Source organism: Notechis scutatus, chromosome 6 (assembly GCF_049901735.1).
Source record: "Notechis scutatus isolate UNSWTSFEM ecotype Mainland chromosome 6, rNotScu1.2, whole genome shotgun sequence".
Classification (NCBI taxonomy): Eukaryota; Metazoa; Chordata; class Lepidosauria; order Squamata; family Elapidae; genus Notechis; species Notechis scutatus.
In genome coordinates this window covers 76,504,248-76,524,723 of record NC_142014.1, presented here as the reverse complement: position 1 = coordinate 76,524,723, position 20,476 = coordinate 76,504,248, and the positions used below count along the sequence as shown (strand labels likewise).

The following is a 20,476-nucleotide window of genomic DNA, read 5'->3' as shown; positions in this document are numbered from 1 at the left end:
CCTTTAGCAGATCAAAATCGAGCCTGTTATACCTGCCCCATCTCCTGTGATACCCCGGCTGACGCTGCGAGTGGGTGGTCAGGACAAAATGTAAGTATGAAATAACCCATTTGATCAACTCTTGGTGGGTATGGTTTCCTCCGACGGCTCCCGCTTGTGGCAAAATCCATGTAGTAGACTGTGTCATTTTTCCTAATGAATTTATTTCCTTGACATTGGTGGCTATGATAATTAACACATTTTTAAAAAATAATTTGGAATTAAATAAAGCCTTTAAACCGGGATGCGGTGGCTCAGTGGCTAAGATGCTGAGCTTGTCAGGAAGGAAGGAAGGAAGGAAGGAAGGAAGGAAGGAAGGGAGGGAGGGAGGGAGGGAGGAAGGAAGAGAAATAGCAATAGCAATAGCAATAGCAACTTAGATTTATATACTGCTTCACAGTTTGGCGGTTCAAATCCCTAGCACCGTGTAACAGAGTGAGCTCCAGTTACTTGTCCCAGCTTTCTGCCAACCTGGCAGTTCAAAAAAACGCAAGTAGAAAAATAGGGAGCACTTTGGTGGGAAGGTAACAGCGTTCCGTACGCCTTTGGCGTTTAGTCTTGCTGGCCACGGAGACGTCGTTGGACAGCGCTGGCTCTTTGGCTTTGAAACAGAGATGAGCACCGCCCTCTAGAGCCAGAAATGATTAGCACATATGTGCCAGGGGAACCTGTACCATTACCTTAAAGCCTTTAAACTACCCAAGGGCATAATCCCCGCTTCACGATTGTACAGGCAAGATTAAGACATTTTGTTTGTCTTCCTGCGTTTGCGTTCAAGGACACTCAACAAAACTTTAAAAGCTTAACGAATAACATTTTGGAATTCAGACCGCTAACTGCCTTTTGCTTAAAAATGGCACGTGAACTTGACTGTACAATTGAGCAGTATGACATTGAACAAAAATAGACAGCTATTATTTCATCAGAGTGGATCTCCGAAAATGAGATATTGTTTAATAGTGTCGTTTGATACAATGGCTTGGATTGAATGGTGTACACATGTACGTGTTAATGTTATATTTATCTCTGGCATTTTAGAAGCTCTTTGTTTAGTCAGTACTGGCTTCTAAAAAGAAAGATAACAATGAATAATAATGATGCCGCAGTAGAAATGTGCACTGGATTTTTTTAAAAAAATATTATTTGTTTATTAAATTTATTCACCGTCCACCTCAGCGTCACGTGACTCTGGGTGGCTCACAATCCAATCAAACAATTGTCAAACTCAGGAAACCAGGAGTCCAGGCAGTTCAAATGAATACATAGGATTATTATACATAAAGCTGCATACAAGATCCCAACTACTAACGTTGAAGGCAAATTGGCAACAAATTCCAGGAGAGCTGGACTTAAATCTCTTGTGGGCACAAAGGGACTCAAGACTTATGATCTGTTTGACCCCTCCCTCGGGCTCAGCCGGTGATCTTTTTCAACAATATTATAAAAGATAGCAATAGCCCTTAGACTTATGTACTGCTTCACATTCACAATGCTTTACAGCAGGGGTCTCAAACTCGCGGCCCGCGGGCCAATTGCGGCCCGCAGGACGATATCCTGTGGCCCCCACCATGATGTGAAAGTATAATATTAGTGCGGCCCGCAGGGGGAATGGACCTCTGAAGGAAGTCCCGCCCGCCGTTCCTCGTCGTGGCTTCTTCTCCACCCTGAACTTTAACAAGTCCAAGTACAGGTCCAGACTTACTGATGATCATCTTCAAGCCATACTGAGGGTCTCAAGTGCCTCCTCTCTCAAGCCAAATGTGGCTCAGATATGTGAGAGGAAGCGTTGTCAAGTATCTGGCAGCAAGGAGTAAGCTGGAGAAGCCATGTTCTGAGGAACTGTTCATGATCTTCATTCAATGTTCCATTCATGTGTTCACAGACATGATATTGTTCCGATTAAAATCGGAATTCTGATTTTTTTGGGAACCGCCCCCTTCCCCCTTCTTCTCCTCCTTCCCCTCCCCTTGGAGGCCCCGAGTCAGGAGTTGCTACCGCTGGCGCGGCTCTGCGTGGCTCCAGTCCCGTTGCCTCAGGAAGGAAAGGCAAAAAGGAAGAGCCGCGGCGGCGCTTTGCAACGGCAGCAGCGGCTCCTGGTTTTGCCTTTCCTTCCCGAGGCAACGCGGGACTGAGGCGGAGCCGCGCCGGCGGTAGCAACTCCTGACAGCCCCAGCTGGATACCTGAGCGGAGCCGGGCGGGCGGTGCGGCGGAGCCCGGGCGGGCGGTGCGGCGGAGCCCGGGCGGGCGGGCGTGCGAGCGGAGGCCGCTGAGCGGCAGGAAAAGGGAGCTGGGCAGCGATTTCTTGGCCCGCGGTGGGGGGGTCTCCTTTGGCTGGCCCCGATTTTTTTTTTCAGAGGGGAATATCATGCCTGGTTCAGGACAGTTCATGTATTGGAGAAATCATTAACTGTTGATGACATTTGAGGATATTTTTTTAACAACGTTTTTTGTGGAATCCCTTATGCGGCCCAGCCTCACCCAGCCTCTGCCTCCAGCGGCCCCCAGGTAAATTGAGTTTGAGACCCCTGCTTTACAGCCTTCTCTAAGCGGTTTACAGAGTCAGCCTATTGCCCCCAACAATCCGGGTCCTCGTTTTACCCACCTCTGAAAGATGGGAGGCTGAATCGACCTTAAACAGTAAGATTAAACAGTAAAACAAGAAACAGGAAATAGCTAAGAACCTGGTGGAGCGGGGATGGAGAGGGGATCTGCTATTTAACCCACTAAGTAATATGACATGCCTCCATCGGGGCCCCACGAATGTCCCCGTGTTGATAGACGTCTGTGACACCTTTGCCACGATGAGTGGAATTGTGGACTGCTTTCCACGTTCCTGCAGGAAAGCAAATGCAAATCTCTTGTAAACTGCTTTGAGTCCATCGGATTGAAATGTTGTAAAATAAATAAAACAAATGAATTCAGGCAGTCCTCGATTTGTGACCACCACTGAGCCCCAAAATTTCTGTCGTTCAGCGAGACATTTGTGAAGTGAGCTTTGCCCCCATTTTACGATGTTTCTTGCCACGGCGGTGGAGTGAATCGTGGCCGTTGCTAAGTTGGTAACCCGATCGTTAAGTGAATCTGGCTTCCTCGTTGACTTTGCTCATCCGAAGGCCCCCCAAAGGAGATCATGTGACCCCTGGGGACATTGCAACCCATCATAAATAGGAGCCAGTGGCCATGCGTCCAAATTTCAATCATGTGACCACGGGAACGGTCGTAAGTGTGAAAAACCATCACAATTGACTTTTTTTCCCCGTGACGTCGTCACTTTGAACAGTCACCAAGCGAACTGTCGTAAGTGGAGGACTGTGTGTATAGAAGATGGGGTGGGCTGACACCGGTTCGGGTTTGCACCAGTTCGGGCGAACCAGATGTTCATTTTACAGCTGGTTCATCAAACTGGTAGTTGCAATGACTGGCTGGCCCTTCCCACACCTCCCAGGAGTCTCCATACGGGTCCGTTTTGGGGAAACGGCATCCCAGAGGCTCAAGGAAAACAGGGCCCACATGAAGGCTTGGGGAGGGCAAAAAACAGGCCTCACGGAGGCTCCGGAAGGCTGGAAACGGGCCTATTTCTGCCCTCCAGAGAGCCTCCGGAACCCGGGAAGGGAAGAAATGGGCCTTTCGGAGGCTCGTGCAAAGCCTCCGGAGCCCAGGGAGGACAAAAACAGCCCCCCCACCCCGCCATGGTGCAGGAGGCCGACTAGGCCACGCCCACCATGGCCACGCCCACCCAGCAACCGGGCAGAGAACCTGTTGCTAAACTTTTTGAATCCCACCCCTGTATAGAAGTGCAATCTTGCGGGGGGGGGTGTCCCCCATAGAGCGATACCATTGTCTTTCAAAGCATCTGCAACTCTTGCCCTGGTTTTTCAAATCTTATCAGGTTGTTCTGCTTGCCAGATAATCGTCGCCTGCCCAAATGAGATCATCAGGCTGTTCAAGTAGGAAGTTGTTGTTTTGGAGGGGGCGGGGGGAGGCTTAATGAGAGCTTGGTGGAGGTATGGATGGCCGGAAAACTATCTTTGCTATTTAGGAGTCTTGCAAACTTCTTATTCCACACCGAATGTATGCAGGGGAGAAACAACCTGGAAGACCATTCCAATGTTTGAGTAAAAGAAGAAGAAGGAAAAAACAAATCTTTCAAAAATGAAAAATTGTCTGATTGGACACGAGGGATGGAGAAGAGAAGTTTTCCAGTAGAGGCATGATGATCAATTTATTGGAATTTCTGGGAACTCATGGAGGCCACCAGGTTACCTGAATAACAGAGTTGGGAAGGGACCTTGGAGGTCTTCTAGTCCAGCCCCCTTCGGAAGCAGGAAACCCTATATCATTTACAGAGTCTACCCTAGAGTCTCCCCACAATGTAAAAAAAAAAAAAAAGATATTGAGACTCTAAAAAGAGTGCAGAGAAGAGCGACAAAGGGGATTAGGGAACTGGAGGCTAAAAGATAATGAAGAACAGTTGCAGGAACTGAGTATGTGTAGTTTGATGAAAAGAAGGATTAAGGGGTGACACGATTAGCAGTCTTCCCATATCTCAGGGGTTGCCACAAAGAAGAGGGGGGGTCATCCTATTCTTCCAAAACATCTGAAAGCAGGACAAGAAGCAACAGAGGGAAACTAATCAAGGAGAGAAGCAATCTAGAGAACTGAGGCAGAATTTCCTGAAAAGGAGAACAATGAATCAGAGGAACGACTTACCTCCAGAAGTTGCGGGGGCTCCTTCCAACTCGGTTATTCTATTCTATCCTATTTCAGGCAAGTGGCTGTCCAATCTCTTCTTCCAGTGTTGAAGCACCCACAACTTCTGGAATCAATCCATTCCACTGTTTAATTGTTCTCAGTCGCAGGAAATTCCTCCTTAGTTCTAGGTTGCTTCTCTCCTGGATTAGTTTCCATCCATTGCTTCTTGTCCTGCTTGCAGATGCTTTGGAGAATAGATTGACGCCCCCCTCTCTTCTCAAATATTAGAAGACTGCTATCATATGAGAAGAAGCAATTACAGTATAGGGAAACGTAGTGCCAGATCAGAGTTTTAGATTAAAGTTGAGCACCTGACCCAGAGGTGGTATTCAGCAGGTTCTGACCAGTTCCGGAGAACTGGTAGCGGAAATTTTGAGTAGTTCAGAGAACCGGCAAATCCCGCCTCTGACTGGAGATTTTACAGTATCCTTCCCCTGCCACATCCACCAAGCCACGCTCACAGAACTGGTAGTAAAAAAAATTTGAATCCCACCAATGACCTGATAGCTCAGGGGTCCCCTACCCCCAGTCCGTGGACCGGCGGCACCGGGCCAGGGCATGAGAGAAACCGGTCCACGCAAACAGAGCAAAGCCCCATCCGTGGGATTTAGGCAGCCTGCGAAACCACGTCCCCTCCGGTCCGTGGAAAAATTTCTCCCTTGCACCCAAAAGGTTGGGGGCCGCTCTTGATAGGTGACTCGCCTAAATACGCTTATAGCTTTTATAGGTAGTCCTTGACTTACAACCATCCGTTTAGTGACCGTTCAAAGTTGCAACAGCAGAGGGAGAAAAGAGGCTTGTGTGCAACTTTTCAAACGTGATGAACCATGGTCACGTGATCAAAATTCACATGCTTGGCCACTGGCATGTATTTATGACAGTTGCAGTGCCCCCGGGGTCATGGGATCCCCACTTGTGACCTACCCAGATGGCTTCCCACAAGCCAAGTCAATGGGGGAAGCCAGATTTGCTTAATGACCGCATGATTCACTTAATAACTACAGCGATTTGTTTTGACGACCATGGCCAGGAAGGTCGTAAAAGGGGGGCACAGCCCACTTAACAATGGTCTCGCTTAGCAACAGAAATGTTGGACTCCATTGTGGTCATAAATTGAGGACTACCTATAAATTATTCTGTATCGTAAGTATATATATATATATATATATATATATATATATATATATATATATATATATATATATATATATATATATATATATTTGTTTTCTTAAGTTTTCAGGGTACTTACATGTATGGTGTTCGGCTTGGTTCGGGTATTTTCCCACGTCATTGTAGTTCTTTTAAAGTTGTAGCAACGTTTCAGCAGAATCTCATCTGCCATCATCAGGCTTCTGTATTGTGTCCGTCTGTGGGTCAGACTTTTACAGTGGTTTCAGATTTAAATTTGGGGCAGCCTATTGCTGTGCCAGAATGGTTTTTTCTTCATCCTGATTGGTTGGGAGTCTTGGTCTGTGTTTATTGGTCTCGGAGTTTGCTGTGTTCTGCTTGATGGGTGTTTCTGATATCTTCTGTCTCTTTTTTGGCTCTTTTTGTATCTTGATTGGCTGGCAGCATTGTGTTACTTTAATGGAGATCTTTAGTGCAGCTTGGCTTGGGTAAATGGACGGCTATCATTAGTTAGGAAGCTGGGTTTCATCTGGGTGCCTGGTTGGGGTGTGTTTGAGCTGGAGGTATCAGGGGAATCTGTTTGTGCCCAGGTGTTTGCCTGGCTTGTGGTGTGGAGATTTTTTTGTTTGTGAGTGCAGGCTTCCAAATGATTGACAGCCTGGTGGAATCATCTCTTCTGTTCATGCTTTCTGGTCTTTTTTCAATCTCTATGGCTTCTCTGATGACTCTGTGGCTAGGGTTTTCCATAGTGGCCAGGGTTTTGGTGCCATTGAAGTTGATGCTATGACCTGTAGCTTCCATGTGTTGGACTAGACTATATATATAAAAATATAAAAATAAAAATAAATAAAAGCTCCCCTGGGTTTTTTTTTTTTTTTTTTTTTTTTGGAACATCGTTTGAGGAGGGAGAGAAAAAAAGGAGGGGGAAAATACATAAAATTGTTCGTTTTTCCTCTCTAAATAATACAGAAGAGAAACAGGTTGAGGGATTTATGTGAGCCCCCAGAAGAAAGGAAGCTGAAATTGTTTGCATCAAATCAGTAGAACAAGATAAATGTTTTTTGCACCTCCCTAGACCATTTCTGTTAAGGTTCATCAATTCTGAGTTGCAGAGCTTTCCGTGTGGATAAAATGGTGACATTTTTCCCTCAGGATTTGGGGCTTTTCTGTTTGGACTAAAAGCAGAAGATGGAGATTTCTTATTATATATTTATTTTAATCCTGTGTGTGTGTGCCTTTGAGTCAGTTTTTGATTCTCGGTGATCATCTGGATAAAATCTGTTGGGTGTCCTGGCTGGTTTTTGGAAGAAGCATTAAAATTAAAGCCCAGTTACCCAACCTTGGGGCTTTTAAGGCGTGTGGACTTCAACTCCCAGAATTCCCTGGCTGGCTGAGGGAATTATGGGAGTTAAAGTTCACGCGTCTTAAAGTCGCCAAGTTTAATTAGACGGTACGCCCAAGACATTTTTGGCACCGATTGTGTCTGTTGTCTGCCATGGGTCTATTGCTTTATTGTTTACTGTTATCATTATTTGATTTGATTTATAGTCTTTCTGCTTTGGCAACCACTCAAGGGGACATGTTTATGGAGCCTTTGTGGTTTGGAAGTTTTCTTGTAGGCACCCTGAAAAATCTTTGCACTGAGAAACAGGTAGCAATCGCTTTAAAAATTCAACCCTGGCAAGTCTTGTGGGTTCCTTTTCCTCTCCATTTTTTTCAGGTCTCATTAATCCCATTGACACTCGAATTATATCTTTTCTCTTTTGTGTATTGTCCAGTATCTATACCCGTGATGGCGAACCTATGGCACGCATGCCACAGGTGGCACATAGAGCCATTTGTGCCGGCACACGAGCTGCAGGCAGACTTACCTCACTGCGCATGCATGTGCCTCTCAGCTGATTTTCGGTCAGTTTGAGGCCCTTTTTGGCCTCTCAAAGGCTTGAAGAAGGCTTCTGCAGGCTTTGCAGGCCAAAAACTAGCCCCGTTTTGTCACTTCCTGTTTTTCCGAAAATACCGGAAGTGACGAAACAGGGCTAGTTTTCGGCCTGCAGAAGCCTTCCTCAAGCCTTTGGGAGGCGGAAAAAGGCCTCAAACCAGCCGAAAATTAGCTGTGAGGCGCAGTGCAGGTAAGGGGACGGTGGGGGTGGGTGGGTGGGGATTAAGTGTGCATGCGTAGGGGGCATGGCATTGCCTTCTGAGTGCTGGTGTGAGCATGCAAGCAGGCGCACAATTTTTGGCACAGGAGTCCCAAAAGGTTAGCCCCCACTGATTTTACTGTCCCGACATATGTTCAAAAGTGAGTATGTAACTGTGTGTCCGAAAAGCCTGGCCCTTCCTTATAAAAGGAAACCTATTTACAGATAGTCCTCAACTTACATCCATTCATTTAGTGACCGTTCGAAATTTCAACTGCACTGAAAAAGTGACTCAGGGCCATTCTTCACACTTACGACCATTGCAGCATCCCCATGGTCACATGATCAATACACAGATGTATGAGAACGGGCTCATAGTTATGACGGTTGCAGTGTCCCAGGGTCATGGGGTCCCCTTTTGCGACCTTTTGACAAGTCAATGGGAAAGCCAGATTCACTTAAAAACCGTGTGGCTGCAGTGATTCACTTAGCAACAGTGGCAGGGAAGGTCATACAATGGGGCAAAACTCACTTAACAACTATCTCGCTTAGCAACGGAAATGTTGGGCTCAATTGTGATTGTAAGTCGACTGTATTGGATAACCAATATTTCTGAGCCTACATTTGCTTTGAGCAAGCATAAACTCTCGAGGCAATAAATGTCTGTTTATTTATTCAGTTAATTTGAATCAATATTCAGACAGTGAAATTAGTTGCTAATTATCTTTAATATGAGTATTTGCATAAGTTTCTATAGAAGTTTTGTGTGTAATGTTTGGAAAACACACTCTTCCTCCTTTCCAGTGACTCTGCCGAGATATGGCGGATTGTATAACTTGATGTGTACAATTCAGTAAAAATAAATATTTTTGAGATGCCTTGTTTTATTCACAAGCAGATCCATGTAAATAATTGATTCTCTATAACTACTTAAGAATCCTGTTTTCTCCCTCCTTGGAAAAATCTTCTACATACAACTATATACACATTTTAAAGGAAACTTTTCAACTAATTTAAATGTACATTCCAGTCAGATGGATCAGATTGTCAAGTCTGGCTCTTCTATATATCTAAAGCAAGTTTGAAAAGATCTATGAGAAAGTTTTAAATTTCAAACACCAGTTTCTGGCCAGTGCTTTGACTTCACTATAAAACCAAATGGAAAAATTAGATTAGAATCACCGAATCTCTATTGCCTTTGTAGTAAACAAGTACAGCAATTCTTGTGTAAATGCCACATTAGAAAAAAATTATTGGATTCCATTCTAATGCAATTAGAGCTAAATTTGTTCTATAAATGAATAAAGGTCAACAACGAATCTATTTTATCTCCAATTTGAGCTTCAATAAATTGCTTTATTTAATTTGTTGTGAAAGATCTTATCCTTAATGGATCAAGGATTTTGGTCTGCCATGTTTCTAAGGAATCTGCAGTTACTTTTTATTTGATTTAATGAATCTTACCGGTCCTGGGTATGCTGTTGTTATTAAGTCACAAGTTTACTATTGTAATTTAGAATCTAAATGGAAACATTTATGATTAATTATCTAGAAAAAGCTGGTCTATTAGCTTCAGTTGCCAGTAGGATTTCAGCATCCTTCTCTGCAACGGGTTATCGCATTTATTGACTGATAAATGCCTTTTGCTTGATGAGATTGTATAACTGTGGTGGCGAACTTATGGCGCACGTGAGCACTCGCCCAGAAAAGGTTTACAGCGCATGCGTGAGCGCTGCCCACCCAACAGCTGATCGTTGGGTATCTGGCGCGCAGGAGACACTCGTGCATCGGCAGAAGCACGCGGCTTGTGGGGGGGGGTTGCGCACGCATGTGCAGAATCGCACAGCAGTATCTCACGGGTATGCACAGGAGGCATGGGAGGGCCTTCTGGGTGACGGCACGCAAAGACGAGCAGGCAAGTGCGCGCGCGATTATCGGCACGGGAACCCCAAAAGGTTAGCCGCCACGGTTGTATCACATCCTCGTTCATGAACTTGCAGTGAGAGTTTTTGGTAGGCTGCCACGGGCTGCTGGATTCACGCAAAAGATTTTGAACAAGGAACAATCCTTCAAAACAGAGGGAGTCTCCAACCTTGGCAGCTTCAAGACTTATGGACTTCAACTCCCAGAATTCCTGAGCTAACCTGACAGGAGAGAGGAATTCTGGGAGCTGAAGTTCACAAGTCTTGAAGTTGCCAAGCTTGGAGACAACCCCCCCCGCTTCAGAGGACTCCAGGTTCAAAATAAATTAATTGTAAAATTAATTAATTAATTAATTGGGCCCGTTCTTGTTTACCTGATCGATTGCAATTTGGAGACTAGTTTTATCTCCTACAGGTGTGAAGAACGCCCACCCGTAGCAGATACAGATATTTAGATCAGTCATATTATCTTTGACCGTTAATATAATGGTGTCTGTACAAGTAGTCCTCGACTTACAACAGTCCTTTTAGTGACCGTTCCAAGTTCGTTCCAAGGCACTGGAAAAAAGGGACTTATGGCCGTTTTTCAGACTTACGACCTTTGCAGCATCCCCATGGTTACGTGATTGACATACAAATGCTTGACAACTGGTTCGTGTTTATGACAGTCGCAGTGTCCCCAGGGTCACATGATCCGCCTTTTGTGACCTTCCGACAAGCAAAGTCCATGGGGAAGCCAGATTCACTTAACAGCTGTGTTACTCATTTGACAACTGCAGGGATTCACTTAACGAACGTGGCAAGAAAAGTCGTAAAATGAGGTGAAGCTCACTTAACAAATTCCCCACTTAGCCACCTAAATTCTGGGCTCAATTGTGGTCGTATGTAGAGGATCACCTGTAGTTATATGGTGACTTTGGGCCAGTCCCCCCCCTCTCTCTCAGCCCAACTCACCTCACAGGGTTGTTGTTGTGGGAAAAATAGGAGGAAGGAGTATTAAGTATGTTCACCGCCTTGTGTAATTTATAACCATTGGTAAAGATGGGATAAAAATCAAATAGATATGCTGTTAAAAAAAAAAGTCCCTAAACTTTTTGACTACAAAATGGCTGCTTAGGGGGCTGAGATTCACCCAGTCAGAAAATATCTACTAGTAACAAAACACTGTGTGCTGTGTGTGTGTGTTTCTGTGTGTATGCACACATTGCTTGCTTTAAACTTTTGCTTGCTTTTATTCCTGTTTTTTTATTATTATTATTATTATTATTATTATTATTATTATTATTATTATTATTATTATTATTATTATTATTATTATTATTAAATCTTTAGTGAGATTCACAGCCTTTGGGGCTGGTTGGTAGCTCAACAGCTCAAGTCCTAACCAAGGACCTAGGAACTGTTAAGGTAACTGTTGTTGTTGTTACTTATTTTTATTTTTTTTACATTTGTACAAGCTCTACTTTTTGTCTCGTGTTCGCTCCACCAAGTAATAACACCCATTTTTCACAGAGTAAATGGGATTACAGGGTGGAAAAAACATGGCATCTGCATCTGCCTAGTAGTCCTTCTTACTGAATTCACCCAATATTTGGCATTTTGCACCATTCTTTGAACCATAAACTAGCCAAAAGGCTAAGCCGGGGGGAAAAAAATAGTCAAGTTTGCCTGTAAAAAAATTTAAAATAAAATACAAAGCTAGGTTAAAAAAAACAACACCCTGATATCGCTGAACTTGCACGGAAGGTGAGTTCCCAGAGGCTACATGGATAATGTTCAGAAACCTACAGTAGGTTTAAGAAAGCAGTGGAGGATAACACGGCTATTGCGCCATGCCCCCCAAATCCAAAAAATTTCAGTGAAAGCAATCATGGTAATTCTCACATGCACACGCAACGAAACATTTGGGAACACACTATCGCACCAGAGCTTGCATGTAACACAAAGGAAATCATATTCTGAAGTCTTAGAATATTTCCTGAGAACCCCCTCAGGCCGGAAGCTGATTTTTAGCCTTTGTTCCACAGCAGCATTTTGCTACGGCTGCGCTGCTGTGGTTTAACACACACACACACACACACACACACACACACACACACACACAGAGAGAGAGAGAGAGAGAGAGAGAGAGAGAGAGAGAGAGAGAGAGAGCACATGCAACAAATCTGCACCAAAATGGCTATGGCCGTTTTCAGCCTCTCCATTGCCCAGGAAATGAATTTTCTGCATCTCTCACTTTATACAGGCAGTCCTCGTTCTTACAGCCACCATCTAGCCCAAAATTTCCACTGCTAAGCAAGACAGTTGTTAGGTGCATTTTGCCCCATTGTACGATCCTTTCTTGCCACTGTTGTTAAGCGAATCGCTGCAGTTGTTAAATGGGTAACACGCTTCCCCATTGACTTTGCTTGTCGTAAGGTTGCAAATGTTGGATCTCACGACCCCGGGATACTGCAAACTGTCATAGAGACATGCCAGTGGCCAAGCGCCTGAATTTTTGATCACGTGACCATGGAGATGCTGCAACGGTCAACAGCGTGGAAAATGTTTGTAAGTCACTTTTTTCAGTGCCACTATAACTTTGAGCGATCGCTCAATGGTTGTACGTCAAAGACCATCTGTCATGCCCTTGGTAGAGTTGGACTCTGAGGGAGAGGAGGAACAGTTGACAGGGAGTGGAGGTGTGGCTTCAGAGGTTTTGGAGGAAACTGGGGAAGGGCAGAGGCCAGCTGGGCAGTCAGAGGAAGAACCAGGCCCATCCCCACTTCATCCTTGGACACATAGGGAGGAACGGAGAAGGAAACAACTTGGCTTACGAGAGAGGAAGCGGCCATGATCCTCCTCATTGGTTGCAGCTGGGGAGAATAGTATATAAGAGAGACAGTTAAAATACAGCGTTGCCAGAAGCAAAGCATGTTTTATTTTGGGCTGAAGTTATCTTGGTTGGAGTCCTACCAATAGACTGTGCCTTGTTATCTCCTGGAATTTGGTAATTACTTATCCTAGTCCGTTGTGGAAATTTCGTCATTGTGGTTTGTTTAGTTTTTTTATTTCACCTCTATCTGCTCATTAAGTTCAGACTGTATTGCTTTCTTTTGAAGACTATTTTTGAGTAAGTTTTATCTCCAACTGAGAATTATTGAACAGAGGGGCCAAGTTGGAGGCATTAAAGGACATTTATTTACATTTTGGGTTGTGCTACGTTTGTGTTACACTCTGGGCCATCACACCATCTGTAGTCTAAAGTAATAGACTTCAAAACAAGTGGCTTCAAGTCAAACTTCTTGGTGGCTTCATGGATATATGCACTTGTAGTTTTCTTGGTCCAACTGGCCTGGCTGGTAGCACCTCGCAAGGGCCCCTTTCCAGGGTTACAGGAGAAAATGATCAACAGTTTTGAAGGCAGAAGAGGGCTTTATGCCCCCAACGGCAGATAAAACGGTAGAACCATCTTCTAGGAGAAGAGAAACTCTGATTTCGAACCTCCACTGCCTTGTGGCTGTATCTATTCTTGGAAAAGGCTTCAGGAATCAACCTCGAGGCGAAATCCGGAGCCGGAGTCCCGGAAGCAGTTCGTGACTGTGTACAATCACATTATGGTAACTCCTGCGACACAGTTGAAATTCATCACATCGGCTCTGCCGTTCCTCCATTAGATTGTTTCAGTGACATGGAGAGGGGGGAATCTGCTGCTTGGGTAACAGTTTATCCTCCGTATTAAATTATCCAGGCCTCGTGCTCTGGAGAGGACACTCCAGCTTTGCATACAGCATTGAAACAACACGGGAAATGGCAGTTATAGGTTTCATAACACGATACCATAGTCTCTTGAGACTGAAGGATGCCAATTCAATTCAGTTTTCTTGGTAGCGGTGCGGAAGTGATCTCTGGTGTTTGCAGTGTCCTGTGGTCATGTGATTCCACTTTGGCGACCTTCTGACAAGCAAAGTCAACAAAGAATCCAGATTCACTGAACAATCACGTCACCAATTTAACAAGTGCAGCAGTTCACTTTAACACATTACTAATTTCTTTTAGGTGGATGATTATGATATATTGTGGTACGTCATACAACCAGCCAGATGTTTAGATTGGATTGGGCATTTTTGTCCACCTATCAAGTCCTTCCCAAGAACCTGGGATAGGCAGATGGGGATGTATTAAAGGATAGTCACAGGATTAAGCTATTTCACGTCAAGCTGCCTTTTGCAATTGACTGATGGTGATGTTGTCAACACCAGTGGTCCCCAACCACTGGGCCCCGGACCGATACCGGTCCATGGAGCATTTTTTACCAGGCCGCAAAGAAGTGGGCGCCGCCATCTTGTTTCGACAGCGCTTGAGAAAGTGCTCCCAGGTGAGCTTGTCGGCCGTCGGTTGGAAAGCGGCGTTTGGGTGCTGAATCCTCGCGCCTTAGTTTCGTCGGGGGGGGCGGCTTCGAATGAAGAGCCGTCCCGATGGCGGTGGAGTCTCGCGTTAGGAGGAGATTAAGAAAGAGCCCCAAAAGCCCATCGACAAAGGTACAAAGGAGGAGTTGAAGGTGGCGGGGAGAAGCGGGGGACGGCTGGCTGGCCGGTCGCTCGGCTCGCCTTGCCTTGGTCGTGCGTGCTGATGCCGGTACCAGTCCGTGGATCATTTTGTGATGCCAGTACCGGGCCGTGGGACAAAAAAGGTTGGGGGCCACTGGTCAACACCAATGTTGCTCCAGTTGTTTTGGGATTGCACTGAAGGCACCGATTACTATTTATTATTATGGCTCGTTGCACTGTCAGCCAGATGTTCAGAGTGCCTTTGGCATTTTTTTATGGACCTATCGAGTCGTTCCCAAGGATCTGGGAATAAGCAGATGTGGATGTTTGATGGCATTAGAGGTATCGTCGCAGGATTTTCCTCTTCTAAGGAAAATGCCTTTTGTAATTGACTGATGGGATTTTGTCATTTCCGATGGTGTTCAAGTGGTGCTCCAGTTGTTTTGGAGCTGCACTCAAGGCTTGCTTTTGCCACCGTTGTTCTAATTCTATTCGTTGTATTTTGTGACTTTTCTCTTGTTCTTTCTCTTCTCCCCTTCTGTCTCCACCAATCGGGAATTTTCTGGTGGTCTCTGATCCAGATATTAACCCGGTCCAACAACAACAACGAGGGTTTTGTGGGTGACTGCCACCTCTCTGGATAGCCTTCCACGTACTGTGGAAACTTTTGAGTCCCGCCCAGACCCTTGGAGTCTGTGCCATACAAAAAAGGGAGCCATTTATCCCACGCTAGCAAATCACGAAGGAAGTGACTTCTCGCAACAGTCCAAAATTTCCCCACGTGTTCCCACTTTGTTCCCATGGGTGGCCAATTGGTGGAGGGAGAAAGAAGAAGAAGAAGAAAGTTCAGACACTGTCCTTTTTCAAGGCTGCTCTTGGGTCTCAAAATCCTCCAACTTGCTTATGAGCTCACCTTACCTCTAAGCCTTTTGGCTGGGACAATAGCCCTCTTCTGAAAGGGCTGAAGAAGGCAGCCATTGTGCAGCTCCTTTTGAACTCTGTGTGCCATTTAACGACCAGGGAATTCAGACTTTGGTAATTTAGATTACCGGTTTCATAGTGTTTGCCCACAATAGCCAAATAATGGGGCTCATTAAGTTCCCTGTATAGGCCTATCCGAGTTGTGTTTGCTCCTAACCTTGGCACTCTCTCCGCGCGGCTGGAGAAGGATGGATGGCCCCTTTATTGACTTGTTGGGCAGTGGGATTGCATTACAGGCCCAGCCGCTCACAACCCCCCGTTCCATTTTGTGCCCCGTTTGTGGTGGGGAAGCCAGTAAAGGGATCCTGCTCTGAGACCCTCTTCCTCCCTCACGGGGCGGGGGTGTGTGTGTGAATCAGACCAGTGTTCGGACAGTTAGGGCCCCGTGACCAAATCTCCCCCCCCCAACCCCAGTTGTAACGCAAGCAGGAGAAAGCTATTGTGGATGCAGCTGTGGGCAAGTGTTAGTTACCTGCGCAGGTTCGCTCTATTCAGCAGGCGAGCTCCGGAGGAGGACTTGACCGTGTCTTGAAATCAGAAGATGGGGTTCAAGAGGATTTGGGGTGAGGGGGGGGATAAAAGGAAGCAGCTGTAGGGGAGAGAGCGGGGAGGCCCGGCTCGCCACAGCCGCAGCCTGTGGGGCGAGGCCAGCGATTGTGCAAAGGAGCACTTAGCAGGGAACGGTCACTGGTGAAGGCCAGGATCACATGACTGCAGCGTGAACTGGTCTTTTTGTGACCCCTTTTCCAGAATCCAGGAAAGAGAGCGCAGCAGCCGGTGATGGAAAGGCTGCTGTTTTGGAGGGGGGATAGTGTGTGGATTGAAATGAAAAACAAGACATTCTGCCCTTCCACATTTGGAGTCTTTCCAAGGCAGATTACTAGGCAGGTAGGTACGTAGGTAGATAATAGACAGCTAGATAGAGGATAGATGGATGGATAATTGACAGATGATAGACGATTGGCAGAAGCTGTGTCAATCACCTAGGGCAAGGGTCTTCAAACTTGGCAAGTTGAAGACTTGTGGACTTCAACTCCCAGAATTCCTGAGCTAACATGACTGGAGGAGGAATTCTGGGAGTTGAAGCCCACAAGTCTTAAAGCTGTCAAGTTTGAAGACCCCTGATCTAGTGAGATCCATCCAAAACTAGTAATCAAATCAGCATCCATTCAGGAGCTGGATTTTCAATTTTGTCCCTAATCCCTATGCTAAATATACTTTTTCTCGATAGAAGTTGTTCACTAAATTAAAGTTTTCTTCTTGAGGGTGTAGGAAAACCTGGAGTCGAGCCGCAAAGTGTGTTTTCCCTTTCCTTCATTATTAATCCCCTCCAAGATAGAAATAGCAGGTGTTTCCATGATATACATAAATGTCTAGAGGGCAGGCATATTTTAATATATACAGACTCACACACAAAATACACACACACACACACACAGCTTGTCTTTAGGGTGCCTTTTGTGCTTTGGGAAGCCACGTACACAAGAAAGGGTGAGCTGGAAGGTGAGAAGAGGCAGGAGTCACGAATTGCCTAAAAGTTGCAGAAAACACAACTTTTCAGAGTTGTAGAAGGTAAACAAGAAAGGGGGGGAATGCTAAGACAATGGCATTGGGTGGTGAGATCGGCAGGCACAATGGCACTAGTCGATAATAGAGTTGGAAGGGACCTCAAAGGTCTTCTAATCCAACCCCGCTGCTTGAACAAGGAAACCCTATACTAAGGGTCTTCAAACTTGGCAATATTAAGACTTGGGGACTTGAACTCCCAGAATTCCCGAGCTAACATTACTGGAGGAGGAATTCTGGGAGTTGAAGTCCACAAGTCTTAAAGCTGTCAAGTTTGAAGAGCCCTGCCCTATACCATTTCAGATAAATGACTATCCAGTCTCTTTCTGAAAGCCTTCACTTGATGGAGCATCCACAACTTCTGAAGGCAAGCCGTTCCACTGATTGGTTGTTCTCACTATTAGGAAAGTTCTCCTTAGTTCTGGGTTGCTTCTCTCTTTGATTAGCTTTCATCCATTGCTTCTTGTCCTGCCTTCAGGTGCTTTGGAGCAGAGGTCTCCAAACTTGGCCACTTTAAGACTTGTGGACTTCAACCCCCAGAATTCCTCAGCCAGTTGTGCTGGTTGGAGAATTCTGGGAGTTGAAGTCCACAAGTCTTAAAGTGGCCAAGTTTGGGGACCTCTGCTTTGGAGAATAGCTGGACTCCCTCGTCTTTGGGGCAGCCCCTCAAATATTGGAAGGCTGCTATCATGTCTCCCCTTGTCCTTCTTTTCGTAAGACTAGACCTGTGATGGCGAACCTAGGGCACTCATGCCACAGGTGGCACGCAAAGCCCCAGGCAAATTTACCTCACTGCGCATGCGCGCGCCTCCCAACTGATTTTGGGGCCTTTTTCAGCCTCCCAGAGGCTCGAGGGAAGCCTCTGCAGGCTTTGGAGGCTGAAAAACGAGCCCGTTTGTCACTTCGTTTCGGAAATAACGGAAGTGACGAAACGGGCCCATTTTTCGGCCTCCAAAGGCTGCAAGAGGCTTCCCTCGAGCCTCTGGGAGGCTGAAAAAGGCCCCAAAAATCAGCTGGGAGGCATGCACATGCACAGTGCAGGTAAGGGGGCGGCGGGGGGGATCGTGCATGCATGCGCAGGGGGTGGGGGCACACGCATTGCCTTCTGGGTGCTGGCACCCCAATTTTCGGCATAGGAGCCACCACTGGACTAGACCAGGGGTTCAAATTCAAGTGCCTCTGCCAGCAAAATTGGATCTCAGGGAGCTCTGTTTTCGCTAGCAGAGGGGCTGCAGGGGCCATCACAGCCAAAAATGTCTTGGAACGCAATTGGGAATTTCCATTCTTCTCTTCTCTCCTCTCTCTCTCCCTGTCCCCTTCTCCTTTTCTCCCTCTCCTTCCTTCTCATCTTCCTTCCCTCCCTCCCTTCCTTCTCTCATCTTCCTCCCTCCTTCCCTTCCTTCCTTCTCTCATCTTCCTTCTCTCCCTCCCTCCCTCCCTTCCTTCTCTCATCTTCCTTCCTTCCTTCCTTCCTTCCCTCCCTTCCTCTTTTTCTTTTTTCTTTACTTTGCCCCCAACAATCCTGGCAATAAATTACGCTTTTGGGAAGAAACTTGCCATTTCCAGAAAGATGTAAATTAATCGCCCTCCCAGCTTTTTCCTAAAGGCACCTTAAAACGTAAGCATGAGAACCTGTCCCAGCCTTCCTTGAGGTTCCCTTCCCTCCTTTTAATTACAGGAGCCGCCACCCCAATTATTCCACTGGGTTGTATTAGGTGGGGGTGCAGAAGCAAACATTATCTTCCTTTTGCTGTTGGGCCACACACTCAACAGAGTGACTCCCAAAAGGAAGCCATAAAAGAGGTTTGAGTCATTAGGAAGAAAAGACCAATTGCCAGATGTGAGTTTCTTTGACTCTCTTCTCTGTTGCACAAGAGGGACGGAGGTGCTGGGTTAGGTGTGCGCCTCTCAATTAAAAAACAAAAGTCAGAAAACTCCCAGCAGGTTCTGACACAGCCCTGCCCAAACAGGGTTCCACACACACAAACCAGCAGGAGAAAAACAAAAACTTACTTTGCCTGCACCACAGAACTGGAGGTGGGAGATGCCTTTGGGCTTTCTTACTACAGAGTTTGGTGGTACAGAAAGCAAGTTCCCTTGACTTTTCACCTCTTTCCTTCCTTCCTTCCTTCCTTCCTTCCTTCCTTCCTTCCTTCCTTCCTTCCTTCCTTCCTTCCTTTCTTTGTTTTGTCTTTTCTTATTTTCTTTCTTTCTGTTTTGAAAGATAAATAATAAAATCTTTTCTTCCTTTCCTTCTTTCTTTCTTTTTTTCTCCTCTCCAACATTAAAACATCTAAAGAAAGATAAATAATAAAAATCTAGCCTGCCTTCCTTCCTGTGCCTTCCTCCTTCTTTCTTTCTTTTCTTTCTCCTTCCCCAACCTTAAAACAACTAAAGAAAGATAAATAATAAAAATCTAGCCTGCATTCCTTCCTGTCTTCCTTCTTCTTTCTTTTCTTTAAAGAAAGATAAATAATAAAAATCTTTCTTTGTCTTCCTCCTTCCTTTCTTTTCTTTCCCTTCCCAACCTTAAAACAACTAAAGAAAGATAAATAATAAAAATCTAGCCTGCATTCCTTCCTGCCTTCCTCCTTCTTTCTTTCTTTTCTTTCTTTTCTTTCTCCTTCCCCAACCTTAAAACAACTAAAGAAAGATAAATAATAAAAATGTAGCCTGCCTGCCTTCCCTCCCTCCCTTCTTCTTTCTTTCTCTTTCTTCTCTCTCTCTCTCTCTCTCTCTCTATCTCTATCTCTATCTCATCTCATCTCATCTCATCTCATCTCACTTAAAATTGCTCTTCCATCCAATTATTTTTAATTTTCTTTACCACAAATCTGTGTGTCGGGAATTCACGTTGTACCCTAAATCTTTTCTTTCTCAAATAAACAAAAACGGAAGTAACCAGCTGCCATTTTGATCTACAGATTGATTTTTGGAATGATAGTAATCAACCTGATGTTATCAGGCCATAAATTTTAGAACTTTTTAAAAATAACCATCTCGATATAAATTTCAGTTCCATATGCATGGTTTTAATTGACATATTCTTTGTCGATTTTTCTCTTTAGTCTGGCAATGATTTAAGTTAGAGAGAGTTTGTATTTTTTTAAAGATCTGCCATCTTATCTGTAATGGATCCAGGGAAAAAAGCCATTCATATATATTCACTGCATGTTTGAAGTAAAAACAAAACAGAAAGTATTTTTGATGCCGTCCATCGAAACATCTTCAAGTACATATGACTGGCTATACATCTGATTGCATCACCTCATTATATTAGCTCTTTTTTTAAAAAAAACATCTTATCTTGCTCTGTAACAGGGTGAAGCTTATTCTCAAGGAAATGCATTTAGTATCAGACCTTCAGCTTTTATTTCTGTAGTTATGATGGTGCTAGGTTTTAATTTACTTCTAAAT

The 20,476-nt window shown here is 45.1% G+C and overlaps 1 protein-coding gene across 2 annotated transcripts in view; it reads left to right on the top strand.

The window, feature by feature from the left end:
* TAF3 (TATA-box binding protein associated factor 3) overlaps window positions 1-20,476 on the top strand; it is a 177,768-nt gene that overhangs the window by 122,005 nt on the left and 35,287 nt on the right. Inside the window, exon 4 of one of the 2 annotated variants that reach the window (XM_087968887.1) lies at window positions 11-90. In XM_087968887.1, coding sequence (XP_087825013.1) covers window positions 11-90 — 80 coding nt within the window. Of the gene's footprint in view, window positions 1-7; window positions 91-20,476 lie in introns of both variants that reach the window. The other variant, XM_087968886.1, reaches the window with a different exon arrangement.